The sequence below is a fragment of the Eutrigla gurnardus genome (assembly GCF_963514095.1).
Source record: "Eutrigla gurnardus genome assembly, chromosome: 12".
Lineage (NCBI taxonomy): Eukaryota > Metazoa > Chordata > Actinopteri > Perciformes > Triglidae > Eutrigla > Eutrigla gurnardus.
The window spans coordinates 9,070,241-9,084,988 of record NC_139926.1 but is presented as its reverse complement, the minus strand read 5'-3'; the positions used below and the strand labels follow the sequence as shown (position 1 = coordinate 9,084,988).

Sequence of the window (14,748 nt, the reverse complement as noted above, 5' to 3'; positions counted from 1 at the left end):
CGTTGTCTTCTTCGGTTTGTCCGGTTTACGTCCCAGCTGGAGTCTCCGCCCATTCCCTTCTAGGGATTACGTTAACCCGTTCGTTGCCGTGAACAGCTGACACCCGCACAGCCCCGCGTGGCCCGCGGTGTGGCGGACATCTAGTGGTGACTCTCAACGACTGATCCAAGAACTGCGAGGGGACATTTGGAGCTGGGGTCCACTCCACTCTGCTGGGGGGTCAATGTAGTGCATCTAACCCCGTCACACATGAGACAACGAGGCCCCTGGGCAAAGAAATGCTAAAGGCCCCACCACCTCTCCTACTGGGAGCAAGACACAGATTCTTATCGTTCTTTGACCTTCTAGTAGTTCTAGTTTCGTGTCTCGGTGTAATTGTTTTACACCTTTTGTTTTACAAAATACCTTTTTTTGTATAGGTTGGATTTGAGTCACAAATTTCATGACTTCAGACTTGACAAAGTTACAAAAAGACTTGCAACTACGATTCACTTTGACTTGAGCCTTTTCGTTGAGCAAAAGTGTGCCCAGGAAGACGATACGGCTCTTCACTTTATCTACCAACACATCCGATACACTGTCTCGAAGTGAACTGGGGGTACGTAGAAGTGGGTTCATGAGAAAAGGGGATGGACCATACAACATTTTGAACATCAAAACGGCATGAACATAAAGGTCGTCCGCTCCACAAAAAAAAAAAAAATCCCTTAATTTCCTGAATCAACCAACTCTAAAGGCCTTTACTCTATTATAATAGCACAACTTTTTAGGACTCGTGACTTGAGTGCAAAAACTTGACTGTGAATGACTGAATTTAGTGAAAAGCACCTTGAGTAGTGGAAAATACTACCACAGTGTTTTTCACAAAACCTAAAACCTATCACCTAAGTGATACCAGTAGCCTATGTTTAAGTGCCATTATTAGACTTTTCATTTTGATATCATGTTTTTGATTTAGGTCGTGAGCTAGTCAAATCAAATTCTCATAAATAGCCTCACGGTATGGAAGCTAGATCCTCTGTTAATGCTGTTTCAGCTCGACTTTAAGACCTCAACTTTTGGACTGAACTAATGTCATCTGGTATAAATGGTTCAGTGTGTGAGGCTGCAAGGTCTTGACATGGTATTAAATATGAATTGGACAGTACTTTGCTATGACGCTTCAAGTTATTTTGACATGTTCTCTACAGCTGTGGATTTTTATTTGTCGTTTTTTAACGGCCTGATATGAACATCATGCAGGCTCTTGCCTTACCAGAGGTGAGGTAATTGTCCAAATATCCATGTACTTGTTTTGTCCAAAATGAGCTCAATTAAAATAACTTGTTGATGAATAAACCAGATGTGTAATATAGCATCTGCTTGCATTCCTTTAACTGAACTTCTTTTATGTTGAATCTTAAATACTTAATGTTAATGTCTCCATGTAAATTTAATATGCCAGGCTTAACCATTGACCTTTTATTTTATTCTTCAGCACTTCCCCCGGTAACCCTCTGTTTAACGTAACAACACTATGACTTGTGGCAAAGTCTGCAGGAATGCAGACATACGGAAAGTGTATATAAAGAGCTCAAAATGTCTGTGAGAGAGCCCTCAAACACTGATGATTGGACAGTGGGACAGCCCTAAACAATCATGGACATCATGGGTGTGCACCTCAAAGTCCCTCAGTGTGGAGGACATTGGGATTGGGCCTCAGTTGCATCATAGCTCCCTTTGTCTCCTCCTGGTGGCTGGAGTGTCTTGTCCTACCCCCATGTCCTGGACTGAAAACAAGATGTTCTACTCTACTCCTCATCCTATTCTGTAAAACACCAACATTGTCAATCTAAGATCTGAGAGGGCCTCTCTCAACAGTCCATGTACTTAATTTCCAGAAACTCCCACAATCCAAAACCTTTCATGCAGCATCAATAACGTTTCTATTCTGTCAGACTCCCTTCCTGCCTCAGCAGCAGTTTAGGCCTCTATCGTAACATACCCCGTTCTATCAGTCAAAGAAACCATTGAAATAAACAGAGGACTCACATAGAGCACAACAACGCTGAAGATAGGAACATATTTCAATGAGTGTCCTTTTTATTCAAACGGGATATAGAAAATAAACAAAGTTGCTGCATAAGTGAATGCAACTTTACGTTTTAGAAATCTTTATAAACCATTTTCTCTTAAACTGAAACAACTGCTGAATAACTGATAAATGAGGCAGTTAATGAAGCCCTCAAAACTGTCAATGTACCAACTTTTTAAGAACCAAAAAACCTGCACAAACAATCTGATGCTACTTGGAGAGATCACACACTATGGAAGATTATAACGGTTCAATCTAATAACTTACAGAATAATTTTCTCTCCCCTTCTTTGAAATATTTGAATTGTAAAGTAAAAGTCGAGGGATTGTGATGCTATTCAACAATATAACTGGCAACAACAACAAGTTTGAAGCACTGAGCGCTGTTTCCTCACACATTTGAGGAACATGCTGGCCTGGTCAGAAGCTCGGATGTCATCTCCCCGATGACCCTGAGGGGCAGGCCGCTGAGGACGCCCCGGTGCTGAGCCTTCAGCTCCATCAGAGCATCCACAATCCTCTGCCTTCCAACATCCGGGTGGCGCTGTGTCAGCTCTGCCATCAGGGTATCGAAGCTGCCCATGGTGCCAAAGTGTTGGGGCACACAGGTTCCCTTTGCTGTGGGGGAGATGCAGACCACCTTCCTGTTCTTGATGCTGGAGCTAAGCAGTGGCTGACTTATCAGCTAGAGAGGACAGAATGGTATCAATCCAAGAGCATAAAAAAACAGAACTGTTTAAATTCAGAGTTCACTTTCACGTTGAACACAAGAAAGCAGACAATCACCACATTTGAGAAGCTGAAATCAGAGAACATTTAGCATTTTGTCTTGAAAATTGGAGATTCATTAAAAAAAATTTCCCCACACATGGCCGGTAACATTTTTACCAAAAAAATGTCCTGCATTTCGGGACAGACTGAAAGCAGATGTATTTGTTTGACAGCTCCAAACGCAGACTTCAAATGATTTTTCGCTACTACTCATAATACAGCATGTACAGAAGACAATCTGAAGGGCCATAATCCAAGATGCCAGATTGTTTTACGCTTCTTCCAAACATTTTCTACTTATGTCCACCAGTTTCCTTACATGAAGACTATCATTATATTTCCCCTCCTCATAAACTAACCTTTCTTTCAGTGCTGGAGTCAGTCTTGGAAGTCTGGGGTTTGGCATCCTGTGAAGACTCTGGTCCTCTGATGGAGGCTGAGGCCTGGCTCCCACCAATGGTTCTGTTGATGGGCTCCACATGTAAGGTATGGCCTTGCATGGAGCAGCCATGCAGCTCTCTCACTGCAGCCTCGGCAGATAGGGGTCCATTTATCATCACTATGGCAACTCTAGAGAACGTAGCCAGCAAGACAAGCATTTGTTTCACTCACAATTTGTTGATTTGGGAAGCAAATTGCATTTGACATTAGAACTTGCTGCATGAAGAGTTTGATGCTGATGAATAAAGACTAACAAAACCTTACGTTACAGTTGGATTGATTTAATATTCCGGTGCACACGCTTACACCAGTTAGATTTCATGCCAACCAGCATTTGTCATCATGACACGATCTGCCAAGTTAAAATGTAGCCTACATCAGCAACTTTTGCAAACAGCATCACTGCACTAAATCCAACTCATATTGCATTAGTAAGAAGAAATATGTGATTAACATAACCTTATGTTTATAAACACACTAAACAGAGCCACGACTGTCTGACAGGCTGTGAGCCGAGGCGGCAAAATTAAGCTAAAATTTCCCTAGAGATGGGAGCTGGTTTGATTACTTGAGCTTTCTTGTGTTTATTGGGTTTACGAGACATGGCAGAGTTGCTCTCAGAAAATTAAAAAACTGTGCCAATATGGCAACATCTTAGATTTAAAGTTGACAGAAGAGGTGAGCCAAAAATCAAATAACAGCAAACCAGCTTAGAGGTGCCTTACCACCACCACGTGGACTGGAACGCTGCACTCACTCATTGGGCTCTTTCAGTCTACAGGCCTTTTTACACAGAAGATTCAGCCGTAATCACGGAAAGGAGAGACAAAAATATGCTGCGATCGCACAGTTTATAAAGAACATTGCTTTGTGGCGCAGCGCCGCAACGGTGTCTCCGTTTACAAAGAGGCCGGCTCGCCTCGTTTCATTCCGTCTCGGTAGCCTTTACAACGACGATGGGGCGGAAAAAAGGAGCGACGAAAAGGCAGTGTAAAAGGGGCTATTGTTTCACTCAAGTGCTGATGCTGAGTCAAGTGTGACATCTAGTGGTAAATGTTAGTTCACCTGTCTGATCCAGTGTTTGGCTTAAAGCTAAGGCTTATATAAATGCCATTTTAACCCTTTTAGGTCACATCCCAGGTCATATTCTATTTATTTATTTATTTATTTCGGGCATGTCAGTTAAATCATCATCATCATCACACTTTGTTCAAATAATACAATACAAATGGCCGAAAGGGAAAGCGGGATTAGCCAAGGCTTATCTAGTCCCGCCCCCATTACCCACAGGATAAAATCGTCATCATAATATTATCTTATCTTTAGCATTTTACATTTGACATAACATTTTCTTTTACTTGTGACATTTGACATAACATGTTACAGCAGTAGGTGGTACAGAGAGCTGTACTCCCTGCTACGTACAACTGACATCGTACCATACAAGCTTCTCAGGTTCAACTTATTGTTTGGGTACAGAATGTTCATTAGTTATGCTCCCATCCCAACACAACACCATGTCTGCTGATTCGTGCCTCAGACCTTTTTCAACTCTCATGCAATAATCTGTACCGGTCAACGGTTGAATTTACATACTTTTTCTTGAAGACACTTAGTGTTGCTGATTTTTTTTACTTCTTCTTCTAACACATTCCATTGTCTAACACCTGTGACCGATAAGGAAAAGGATTTTAACGTAGTTCGTACCTTCCTTTGCCTGAAAATCATGTTCCCTCTAGGATTGTACAACAATATATGTCCAAAAAATTAATCAATCCGAAATCCGAAATATTTTTTTCTTTCTGGAAAACAAAATATGACGCATGCTCACATCAGCTAGTACGAACCAATTATATCATGACGATCCCACATCAATCAATCTGTAATTTAGACTCCGCACCATACATTCTAATCTAATTTCTCCCAATATGTCCCACCTGTCAATCCTGTGTCACTCAGAAGAACGTCACGGTACGGAAGCTAGATACTCTTGAAATGCCGTTTCAGATCAACTTCAAGCGCCTTTCACAAAGGACACAGATTGCGCTGCGCTTGCCGCTGTGTTCAGTGCACATCATGGCATGTTTGACAAGTTGCGCCAACACTTTGCTCGACCACCAAATGCTGTCATGGCGTCATACAAGCCAGTGGAAATAATGAGTTTCAGAGTGCAGTGGTGCCGTTGTCACAATCTGTGTATAAGGTCCCTCCTTATTAAACTGGTTTGAACATAGTTTCACTAACACATTTACATGAACATTTGTGAGTGCAACACATGAATCTAATACATGAACATAGTAATATCACCAACATGCGCTGCAATAAATATTCTCACGTAGCAAAACAGTCGCTCACCTCATATCCTCCTTTAATGCAGAGATGCTGACTTCAGAGGCCTGGTATTTCTCAAACCACAACATCACATCACTCTGGCAATGACAAAAGTTTTAGTTCAAGTCTGTACTGCCCTCTGCTGGCTATAATGGTTCAAAACAATGCATTCACGTTACAAAATCAGACTATTCTCATGTGTACTGCTATGAGATGGTAATGTTTGAGTGCTCAGCAGCAGAAATGTACAAACTCACCTCTGTGACATTACTGGGAAGATTGGAAACACAGACTAATGAGCTCTTCACCTCCTCGCTGGCAAAATCTGTAGTTAAAACAAATTCACCACTAAGGACTTGAACCAAAATGAATTATCTACATGCAATGCTTTGGCTCCCCTTGCTGACCACTTACCATTGGTCTTACCTTTAGCAATCACTGCTGGGTCTTGTCCCGTCTCAGCAGCTACTGCAGGTCCTGCAGGATCCAGGACTTCTTCAGCATCATACCACGCCTCGCATATGCCGAGCCCTTGGCATGCAGCTGCTGTCCACACAGAATGACACATATTTGATTTAATCAACTACTTGCCAGGTTATTATTTAAAATGTGAGAGGGATGCTTTTGCTTACTTGTCTGCTTTGCATCTGTCTTGCATGCATTATGGATAGCATCTCTATTCTGGGGGATACGTATGGCAGCTCTCTTTGCTTTGGTGTTGTCCATCTTTATCTGTTTTTCCGTTTCCTTTCTGTGACCGTGCTGGGGGAAAAAATAGCACCAAAGCTGTTCAAATGGATAATGAATAAATGCAAAAAGCAACACCGTGCTGGGTGTTTGGTTATATTTTACTCTTCTTAGACGTCTCAGTGTGTAAGCCTACCTGGCAGCTGTTGTTTTTAACACAAGAACATCCTTTTTCTTCATCTGATGTACTACATTTCTGTGGCTCCTGGGAGCTCCTTGGGATCAGAAAATATTACATTTCAGCATCCAGAGAGTGTAGGCTGCTAAACTGTTGAAATTGAATTACTTCAGATACACATGCATGCGCTAACATACCATGATGGAACTTTACCCAGCTCATCATTAATAAGCTAAACAGCGACAAATGAGAGTTAGACAATTACTATTAGAGCTGTGGTTAAAATATATGAAATCACAAACATTGAAGCATTTCAACAATATTGGATTGGTAGGCTTACCTGTGCAGGGATGTAACTTGCTCCTGTGGATATCTTCTCAGAATCAACAGACAACGGCTTAAGTTGCTCCAGAGGAAACCCTGCAAGGATCTTATCCTTCATCTGATTATAGTCAGATTCCAGTTTTTGTAGAACACTTGCAAAGTTTGAAGAAGGGTTTTCTGGCCTACACAGAAAGGCAAATACTATGCAGCCTAAATCCATCTAGATAAATATATTACTAAAAGGTAGACAAAGGTAAAAATCTGATTAATATGAATTGATGCCCCCTTACATTGGAATGAGCTGGCCTCCCTCAGCAGAGTTATAGTAGAGTCTCCAGCAGTGTTGTTTACACATGCTGTACTGCAGGGCCAGGAGGCACAGCTCTGCTTTCTGAGCACGCTGGATACAGTCACATTGCTTTCTCAATTCACCACCCAAACTGGAAAATATATACATACATACAATTGAAAGATTATTAATAATAATAATAATAATAATAATAATAATAATAACTGTGATTTGTGATTTATTTTCATGAATACAATATAAATCACAAATCCCCTCTTCATCTGTTTTACAAATCGCAGGGCTGTGTGTATCTGATGCCCATTACCTTTTCTTTGTCTCTTTATGCTCTCTCGGTTCCTCTTGAGCCGTCCTGAGTTTGATAAATTCCTAAAATATTAAAAAGAGGTTGTGTAATGTTTTCCAACAGCTACTATAATGATTGCTCTTTGGATCCAATCTTACCTCAGCAAGATAGTCCAGATCCACCATGTGGACTTCAGTAATGACATGCTTGTCAGCCATTTCTGGATCCTTAGTTTGGGTGGCAGCTGACATGCACAGTGCCAGCTCAGTGCAAGTGTGCTTTTCTGCAGTGTTCATCTGATCAGACTTAGAGGGCTCACTTTTGGCTGCCAGGGCTTCACTACCAGTGCTAACTGGACCTGAGTGAACCCCGTCATCAGTTGCTCTCACATCTTTGCTGCTCGGACAGGCAAGTATGTTCTCATCGTTCTCCATGATGCTATGGAAGTTATCACTCTGATCTCCAAAGCTTAAGCTAGTTTTATCGTCACCTAAATATGCATTACCATAGACCATGTGATCCTGACACCCCTCCTTTGTGCTAATCTCCAGCAGAGGGGAGCTGGCCTGTTCTAGCTTGACTGGCTGGAGAATGCTTCTGCCACTGTATTCTGTACCGTCCATTTGAATACTGTCGAAACTGTAGAACTCAGGAGAGTATTTTTCAATTGATGGACATTCTGACCTGTAACATGAAACAATGTTGCTAATAATAATAAAAATGCATTGTCCGCACTACAAGGTGGAACACATGACACATGAAACAGTTTAATAAAAAAATCCTTCAGGGTTTGAAATTAGCACCAGCTAGTCAAATGCTTCCTAAACATGCGACTAGCGGCTTTGCTTCACTTACAGACCAACGAACATTGCTTATCTTCATTGGGAGGTGGACAAAAACCCTGGTTTACTTACATACATGTAATAAGGGACATCTAATTGTATTCACATTAAGCCCCCAATTAACAACAAATCATTTTACAAAATCGGAACACCTGATTGAAGTGAAGCACAACCTGGTTGATCTGGGTTGGAGTTTTAGACTAAATGTATATATAAATCTATAACTAAAAAAATGAAATTAAAATACATGTGTGCTACATGCTATTAGATGCAATACTCACTGTAACGAAGTGACTTCATAGTCAGCACTCTGGCCTTGTGTCTTTGAAGTCTGGCTCCTGAGCTCAGGCTGTCCCCCCTGATCCATGTCCAGAGAACACCTCTTCGGGGCTGCTGAATCCTTGCACACAGCTGTGCTGCTGCTAGACATCTGCCACATTGGTGTTTGTTCATGCAGCTGGGATGAAGCCTTCAAACAAAAAAGGGAATTTTGCATGCACAACCTAAAAAACAGTTAAAGACTCAAACTGTAACTGTTTCATATACAGACAGGAACCTGTTTATACCATCATTGTGTGGGCCTGCTGATAGCTTGCTTCCCGGGGGGTTGGCCTGTTGAAGGCTGTTGGATGTTTTTGTGATTCATCCCTGCTGTTGCTACACCCAAGCATGCTTAAAGTCTCCCTCAAATGATTTGGAAGCGTCTCCAACTCTATATCTGTATTGGGCGGTTCTTGTAAGAGAAGACAAACAGAACTGTGTTGAAGCTTTTCTCTGTTTTCTCTCTTTTATTTTTACTAATCTTGTTGCTTTACATTAGGGGACCGTTTCTCACAAGGTTTAAGTCTAGTCCTAAACTAAAATGTATTTCCTTGATTTCTGCATGTAGGTTAGTCATCCAGGTACATAGGGCTGGGCGATAATTCAATATGTTAATTTATCATTGAATTGCATTGCAACGAAATCATATACTGAGATATTGTGATGTTCATTTACATCATCAATATAAAAAGCACATAGCTCAAATTTCTCTGAAAATTAGGTCAAACTCAGAATACTGTGTTCATGCATGTTAATAGTAGGAGAAAAGAAATATAAAGTTCATTTTGCACTAAAGCTTCTAATTAAATTAGAAAATACTCAGTACATTTAACTTGTATTGACATTTATTTCACACAGGAGCATACAAAAACAAGCTCTACCATGTGGTTATTTCATACAGACTATAAAAAAAAATGATATTGTGATATCGTTATTGAGATCGGAAATTATCAGGAAAGAGGATTTGTTTGTGCCATATCACCCGGCCCAAGTAAATGCAATGACTCATCCACTGGCCTGAAGTTGTAAAAGTCCCGAATCACATTTAGTCTGTCGATAACTAGGCTCGCTCTCAAGAAGAAGAAGAAGAAGAAGAAGAAGAAGAAGAAGAGAGCAGAAAGCTAACAGCTATCCAGAGAAAGCTTCTTTGTGCTGTGTTGTAATTCGAAGGGTTTTTGTGAAGTAGACCTCAGCAGTCTGACAAGCTGATGACTCACTGGGATATTTCCTACCACAGGCTGTTTCAAAAAGAGAAAATAAAAAAGAGCATCCCTTGCAGTGTATGATATTTGCAATTTACCAGATCTGCACGTTGTTGCTCCTGACATTGTAGATCTGTGAACAAAACAGTTCAACAATAAAATCACTGTTAAATGATAAAACCTTGAATCATTTTACGTAATATTTATCAATTTGTTCTATTTACGGTAAGACAGGTGGAGGTTTGTTTGATGTCACGGTTGACTGGACAGGTATGATACTTGAAATGTAATCTGAATTGTAAAAAAAACTGCCATTATTAAATCTGTGCATAGCTGTAAGATAATATCACCACCATAACAGACTTATGTGATGGGAATTATAGACCGATTTTCACCACAACTTACACTTCACATAAACATGATGCTGAGAAACCTCCAGACCAGGATGTTTTTGCAGAAACTGGTGAAACCCTCCACCATCTAAGATAAAGGAAAACAATTAAATTCGACTGATTGTAATCTCCAAATTTCAACCTGAGAATGGGCTGCCACCTACACCCAAAATTGACACATTTCTTAAATTAGCTTTTGACATGATGGCCATGATTTTAGATACGTAGGTCCATCAGATCCACTGAAGCTGGCCTCCTTGTCATCCCAAGGATACGGACAAAGACGCAAAGGGAGTCAGCATTTAGTCACTGGCCCAGTCTGCCTGAGGGTCTTAGGGACTCCATCTCCATGCATACTTTTAAAAGAAACCAAAAGGCAAATTATTGCCTTTGTCTTAGTCATTGGTTTTCATACCATTTCAATCTCTTGAGCCTATTTATTCTTATGACTTTTATATATTATAACATATTATTGTAAGTTTTAGTCTCAAAAAATGATATTTATTGTTCCCTTTTGTCTGTTTTTTTTTATTTATTCATTTTATTTTGTCTGAGCTGTTTTAATCTCTTAATCTTGCTCTATGAAGTACTTTGGGCTGCATGAAAGTATTAAAGGTGCAATGTTATAAATAACCCTTTTCATTGTCCGGACGAAGAAAGGAAGGAAAAGAAAACGGACAAAGGAAACAAGAGTCTCAGATTAACAGGCATTGTAACAATCGACTATTTTTTCCCTAGTATAAATCTAGTATGTATGTTAAATGAACGATTAATGGTTTGATCTATTAAAGATCAGAAAATAATGAAACATGCCCCTCGTAACTTAATCACCCACAGCCCGTGGGGATATCTTCAAAAGGTCTTGTTGTAGCCGACCTACAGTCCAAATCCCAGATCTATTTGGTTTACAATTATATAATGACTAAGAAAAGAAGCAAATCATAGACAAACATACCTTGTATGATCCTTCTGTCCTCAGGAGTCAGACTGAGATACCAACCCAGCAGCTTAACATCGGTTAAGGCAAGGTATTTGTAAGCTTCCACTAAATCAAACACAGACCTGTAAAATGCAGGATAACACAGCTCTTGGTTATTCCTTATTCAGTTGCATATGTGAAGAGATAGAGATGCTAAGATAGTTAGCTGCATACCTCTCCAGTGTCAATATCCTGTAGTATTCTGTTGACGAAGAAACCACAGTTAGAGCCCGTCTAAAACGTGTTACTGAACACATTAATTGCTAAGACTGTTGCATAACGTTATCCAATGGAATCTACAGCCCACACAGAAACACGGTTTACAATCAAAGTCCCCTGCAGTAGCAAAAAGGCCAGGGTGCTGGCAAGTCAGAAACCGCTCACTTTTACATCTTTGGCCTAACTACATATTACCATTATATCATATTATGTTACAATACTTTGAACATACCGGCGCTATGTAATAACCGCGTATTCGGGGACGTAACTGCGTGGACTTGGCTTTGTGAAAACGGGGGGCGTGATGCATTTAGCTGCATCACGCCCGCATACTCACGGGCCAGGCAAATGCACGATGGCCAGGCAGGCCAGGGCTGAAAATAAGACATTGGTTCGGATTCCCAAATATCGTCCAAAAAAAAAATTAGCCAAATAAGCAGGCGGTGTGTCGACAGAAGCGAAACGAAACGTTAGTGCGACTCCAACACGACAGAAAAATGGACGAAACTTTAGCTGACGTTAGCTATCTGCGGCTACACAAAATAAGCACAAAGGACAACGCCAACGTCTTCTAACCTACACTTTACTCGTTACCCGCTGTCTTGTCATTTTCACCGTCTTTTAAACAAATATAATGGCGTATTGTATTTGCGCGTTTCAGTTGCGATGTCCGTCTGGAGAATGTCGCTTCACCTATAGCTACCGTTAGCTACCGTTAGCCCATTACATTAATTGGTAACTACTGTATGCTGCTGAGGCGTTTGAAGGCTCACGAACAAAGGCGTGTCTCAAGTAGGGGGATAGGCAAACGAAGGAGGCACAACCTTTAAGAAACGAAAGGTTATCTGGATGTTTCCAGTTAAAGTCCACAACATTATTCTGTATTCCTATAAATATATTTGTCCAGTTTGACGTGAGAGAGAGGGGGAAAGAGATTGAGTAATTAATCTCAAAGCTTTGGAAAGACATAAAAGGAAAATACCTTTAAATAAAAACCTACCTCCTTTCCTACCACACTGCTGTGCTACAGGTAGCAGTTATGCTGAGCAATAATGCCAGCATGGCCTTGTCTTTCTGATTTTAATGGTGGTTGGAAACATTCGGATGGCTTCATATTTAGCTCCAGAAACGCACCTTTTTACTCACTTTCCTTAATTTTCATCTCATCATATCTACTCAGCTAAATTTACGTATAGGCCTATGCACAAATTCACCTCAGTACTCTTCGTGCTAGCCTAACGTTACCGGCTGAAATCTAGCACCCAATCTAGTTTAGCTGTCCATTAGGCCTACCAAATGGTGAAACTCAAATGTGACACTATTTTATTTTATTTAGGCAAAATTCTTGTATGACTTCTGTTTGGCCTCTTTTCTGAAATTTGGTGTATGTAGAAAAAAAATGTTTTAAATTTGTAGGCAGCCTATCTACTCTAGTAAGTGTCTTTGGTAAATGTGCATTTTTAATTAATTGCATTGCAAGTACATTGCACATCCTACTTTTTAAAAAACGGTGTCAACTAAATATAGTGAAATTAACTCTGTTTTAACCTCTTGCCACATAAACCAGTAATATGTTACCATTTATGCCTGTTCGGTTTGTTATATCTTAACATTAGACGTACAGGTTTACATCTTTCACGTTACATTTGCGTCATATTCTTTTAAGTGAGCGCTACGTCCAAGAACAGAAACCAATACTTGGCTGTGACTGTGTGTATTTATAGAATTAAAAAAATAGATATATTTTGTAATATCTGCACACAAAACAACAATGAGATTGTATTGATTCTGCATGAGTAGTATACAAGACAGGCATCGTAGGTTGATATGTCAATGATATTGTGGAATATGGCGGTTCTCCTTTGTTAGTATTGTAGAAAGAAAGCAAACAAGAAAATACCTCTCCCCCTCATTTTATTCAGACTACTATTTTTGTCTTTCCAAACACTCAATGCCACATACGTGTGTTGATTCGTGTGAAAGAAGAATATTTAGGTCGACACACAATCATACCTGTTGCTGTTTGGTGAGGATGCACAACAAGGCAAAAGCAGACTAACTACTCCAAATTAAACTTCTTCTCCTGCATATTTCCATCCACTCCTCTGTTGTTTACTCTGGCTCACACTAAGCAGAACTATGTGCTGAGGAAGTTCACTAAATATAGCATTATTCAATATTAAAGCTCTCTCTCTTGCTACAGGAATGCACAGGCCTACTGTTTTCCCCCTCTGTATAGCACAAAGGCCTATAACAATTGTGCAACCCTGTGTTGCACAATGACAATAAACCTTGCACCTTCATATTTTAAGGTTTGTTGTCGTTCTTCATAAATTGTAAAGAATGACAACATTGAATGCAACATACAAGGATGTTTCTGTTGTGGTTCTCTCCGAACAGCCACGGGGAAGACAATTATATAAGTCTGACGTCAGCATGTGTTAATTCCAAAGGATTAAATGTAGTGACTGTATTGTGGTGCCACCAGGACATATTCATGTACCAATGCTGCATTTTATTTTGTGCAGTTCGATTCAGTTCAGCGCCTTTATTGTCCTGGTGTGGAAATTTAACTTGCAGCTTAGAGTGAAAAACACATAATACATAAACAGCTTCAATCCTCATCTCCCACACTACACCCACGATTTACAGAAAAAAGGAAAGGCAGAAAGCCTGTGAAGAATTCAGCTGCAATAGGGAGCAGCTTGTCCATCTCTTGCAATGTATCATTTCAAATTGTGAAAGTATTACAGGGTGAGTAGATGTTTGACTGTTTCGTGATTTGTTTTGTTAAGATGCCAATCAAGCTATTTAGTGGTGTAGCTTATAGGCTAATGTTTAGCTGCTTGTAGGCTGCTGTAAATCAACAATGTATCTTCTACATGTCACAAAGTCCATACCATTTTGTTGACAAGGAAATTAACAAAAATGACATGTACCTCAAATGTTTGGCTGGATTGTGTTAAATCAAATATCATCAGTAGGGAGAAGCTTAAGTATTGTTTTGCAGAAGCCAAACACATGCTGCTTCAAAAGTGTGACATCAAACTTTGACGGTGATGTACTTACTTGGCTGATTCAGTGTTTTTATGTCCACATGTGCCAGTTACATTTAGTAGAAATTATCTATCTATCCATTTTTCCTAAAAAAAAACAACAACAACACATAGGTTCATACAAAAGTAATTTCTGTCAACCATCACTTATGAGCCACTAGAAGTGTGTGTCTGCAGAGAGAGACTTAATTGTCATGTTGAATCTCTTTTTAAGTTAACCAATCTGGAGTTTCATGACAAATAAACTCTCTTGAAAATCCAAATAAATGTATTATTTTCCAAAACACGTTGGCAAAGATAAAGGAAAGACACACGTCTTGCTTGGCCTCTTTTAGTTG

At 40.0% G+C, this 14,748-nt stretch overlaps 1 protein-coding gene across 5 annotated transcripts; it reads right to left on the bottom strand.

Annotated features, from left to right (window-relative positions):
• Positions 1 to 2,081: 2,081 nt before the first annotated feature.
• Positions 2,082 to 11,454, bottom strand: rbm44 (RNA binding motif protein 44). Of its 5 annotated transcripts, none has more exons than XM_084022441.1 (19): positions 11,310 to 11,454; positions 11,112 to 11,218; positions 10,170 to 10,244; positions 9,989 to 10,055; positions 9,863 to 9,897; positions 8,808 to 8,974; positions 8,523 to 8,710; positions 7,558 to 8,083; positions 7,421 to 7,482; positions 7,097 to 7,246; positions 6,823 to 6,988; positions 6,680 to 6,714; positions 6,501 to 6,579; positions 6,250 to 6,379; positions 6,032 to 6,163; positions 5,875 to 5,942; positions 5,642 to 5,715; positions 3,205 to 3,415; positions 2,082 to 2,759 (listed from the first exon to the last, which is right to left on the bottom strand). In XM_084022441.1, the coding sequence occupies exons 1-19, from the start codon at positions 11,390 to 11,392 to the stop codon at positions 2,466 to 2,468; spliced, it is 2,649 nt and encodes an 882-aa protein (XP_083878567.1). In that variant the 5' UTR covers positions 11,393 to 11,454; the 3' UTR covers positions 2,082 to 2,465. The 5 variants fall into 5 exon arrangements, with proteins under 5 accessions (XP_083878567.1, XP_083878569.1, XP_083878568.1 ...); XM_084022443.1 differs by having other exon boundaries at positions 6,044 to 6,163; XM_084022442.1 differs by having other exon boundaries at positions 6,032 to 6,160.
• Between the last annotated feature and the right edge of the window lie 3,294 nt (positions 11,455 to 14,748).

Coding starts and splice junctions, on each gene's coding strand:
- rbm44 (XM_084022441.1), bottom strand. CDS start 11,392: ATGTGTTCAGTAACACGTTTTAGACGGGCTCTAACTGTGGTTTCTTCG. Junction 10,245..11,111: donor GGACAGAAGGATCATACAAG/GTATGTTTGTCT, acceptor CCTTTATCTTAG/ATGGTGGAGGGTTTCACCAG. Junction 8,711..8,807: donor AGCAGGCCCACACAATGATG/GTATAAACAGGT, acceptor TTTTGTTTGAAG/GCTTCATCCCAGCTGCATGA.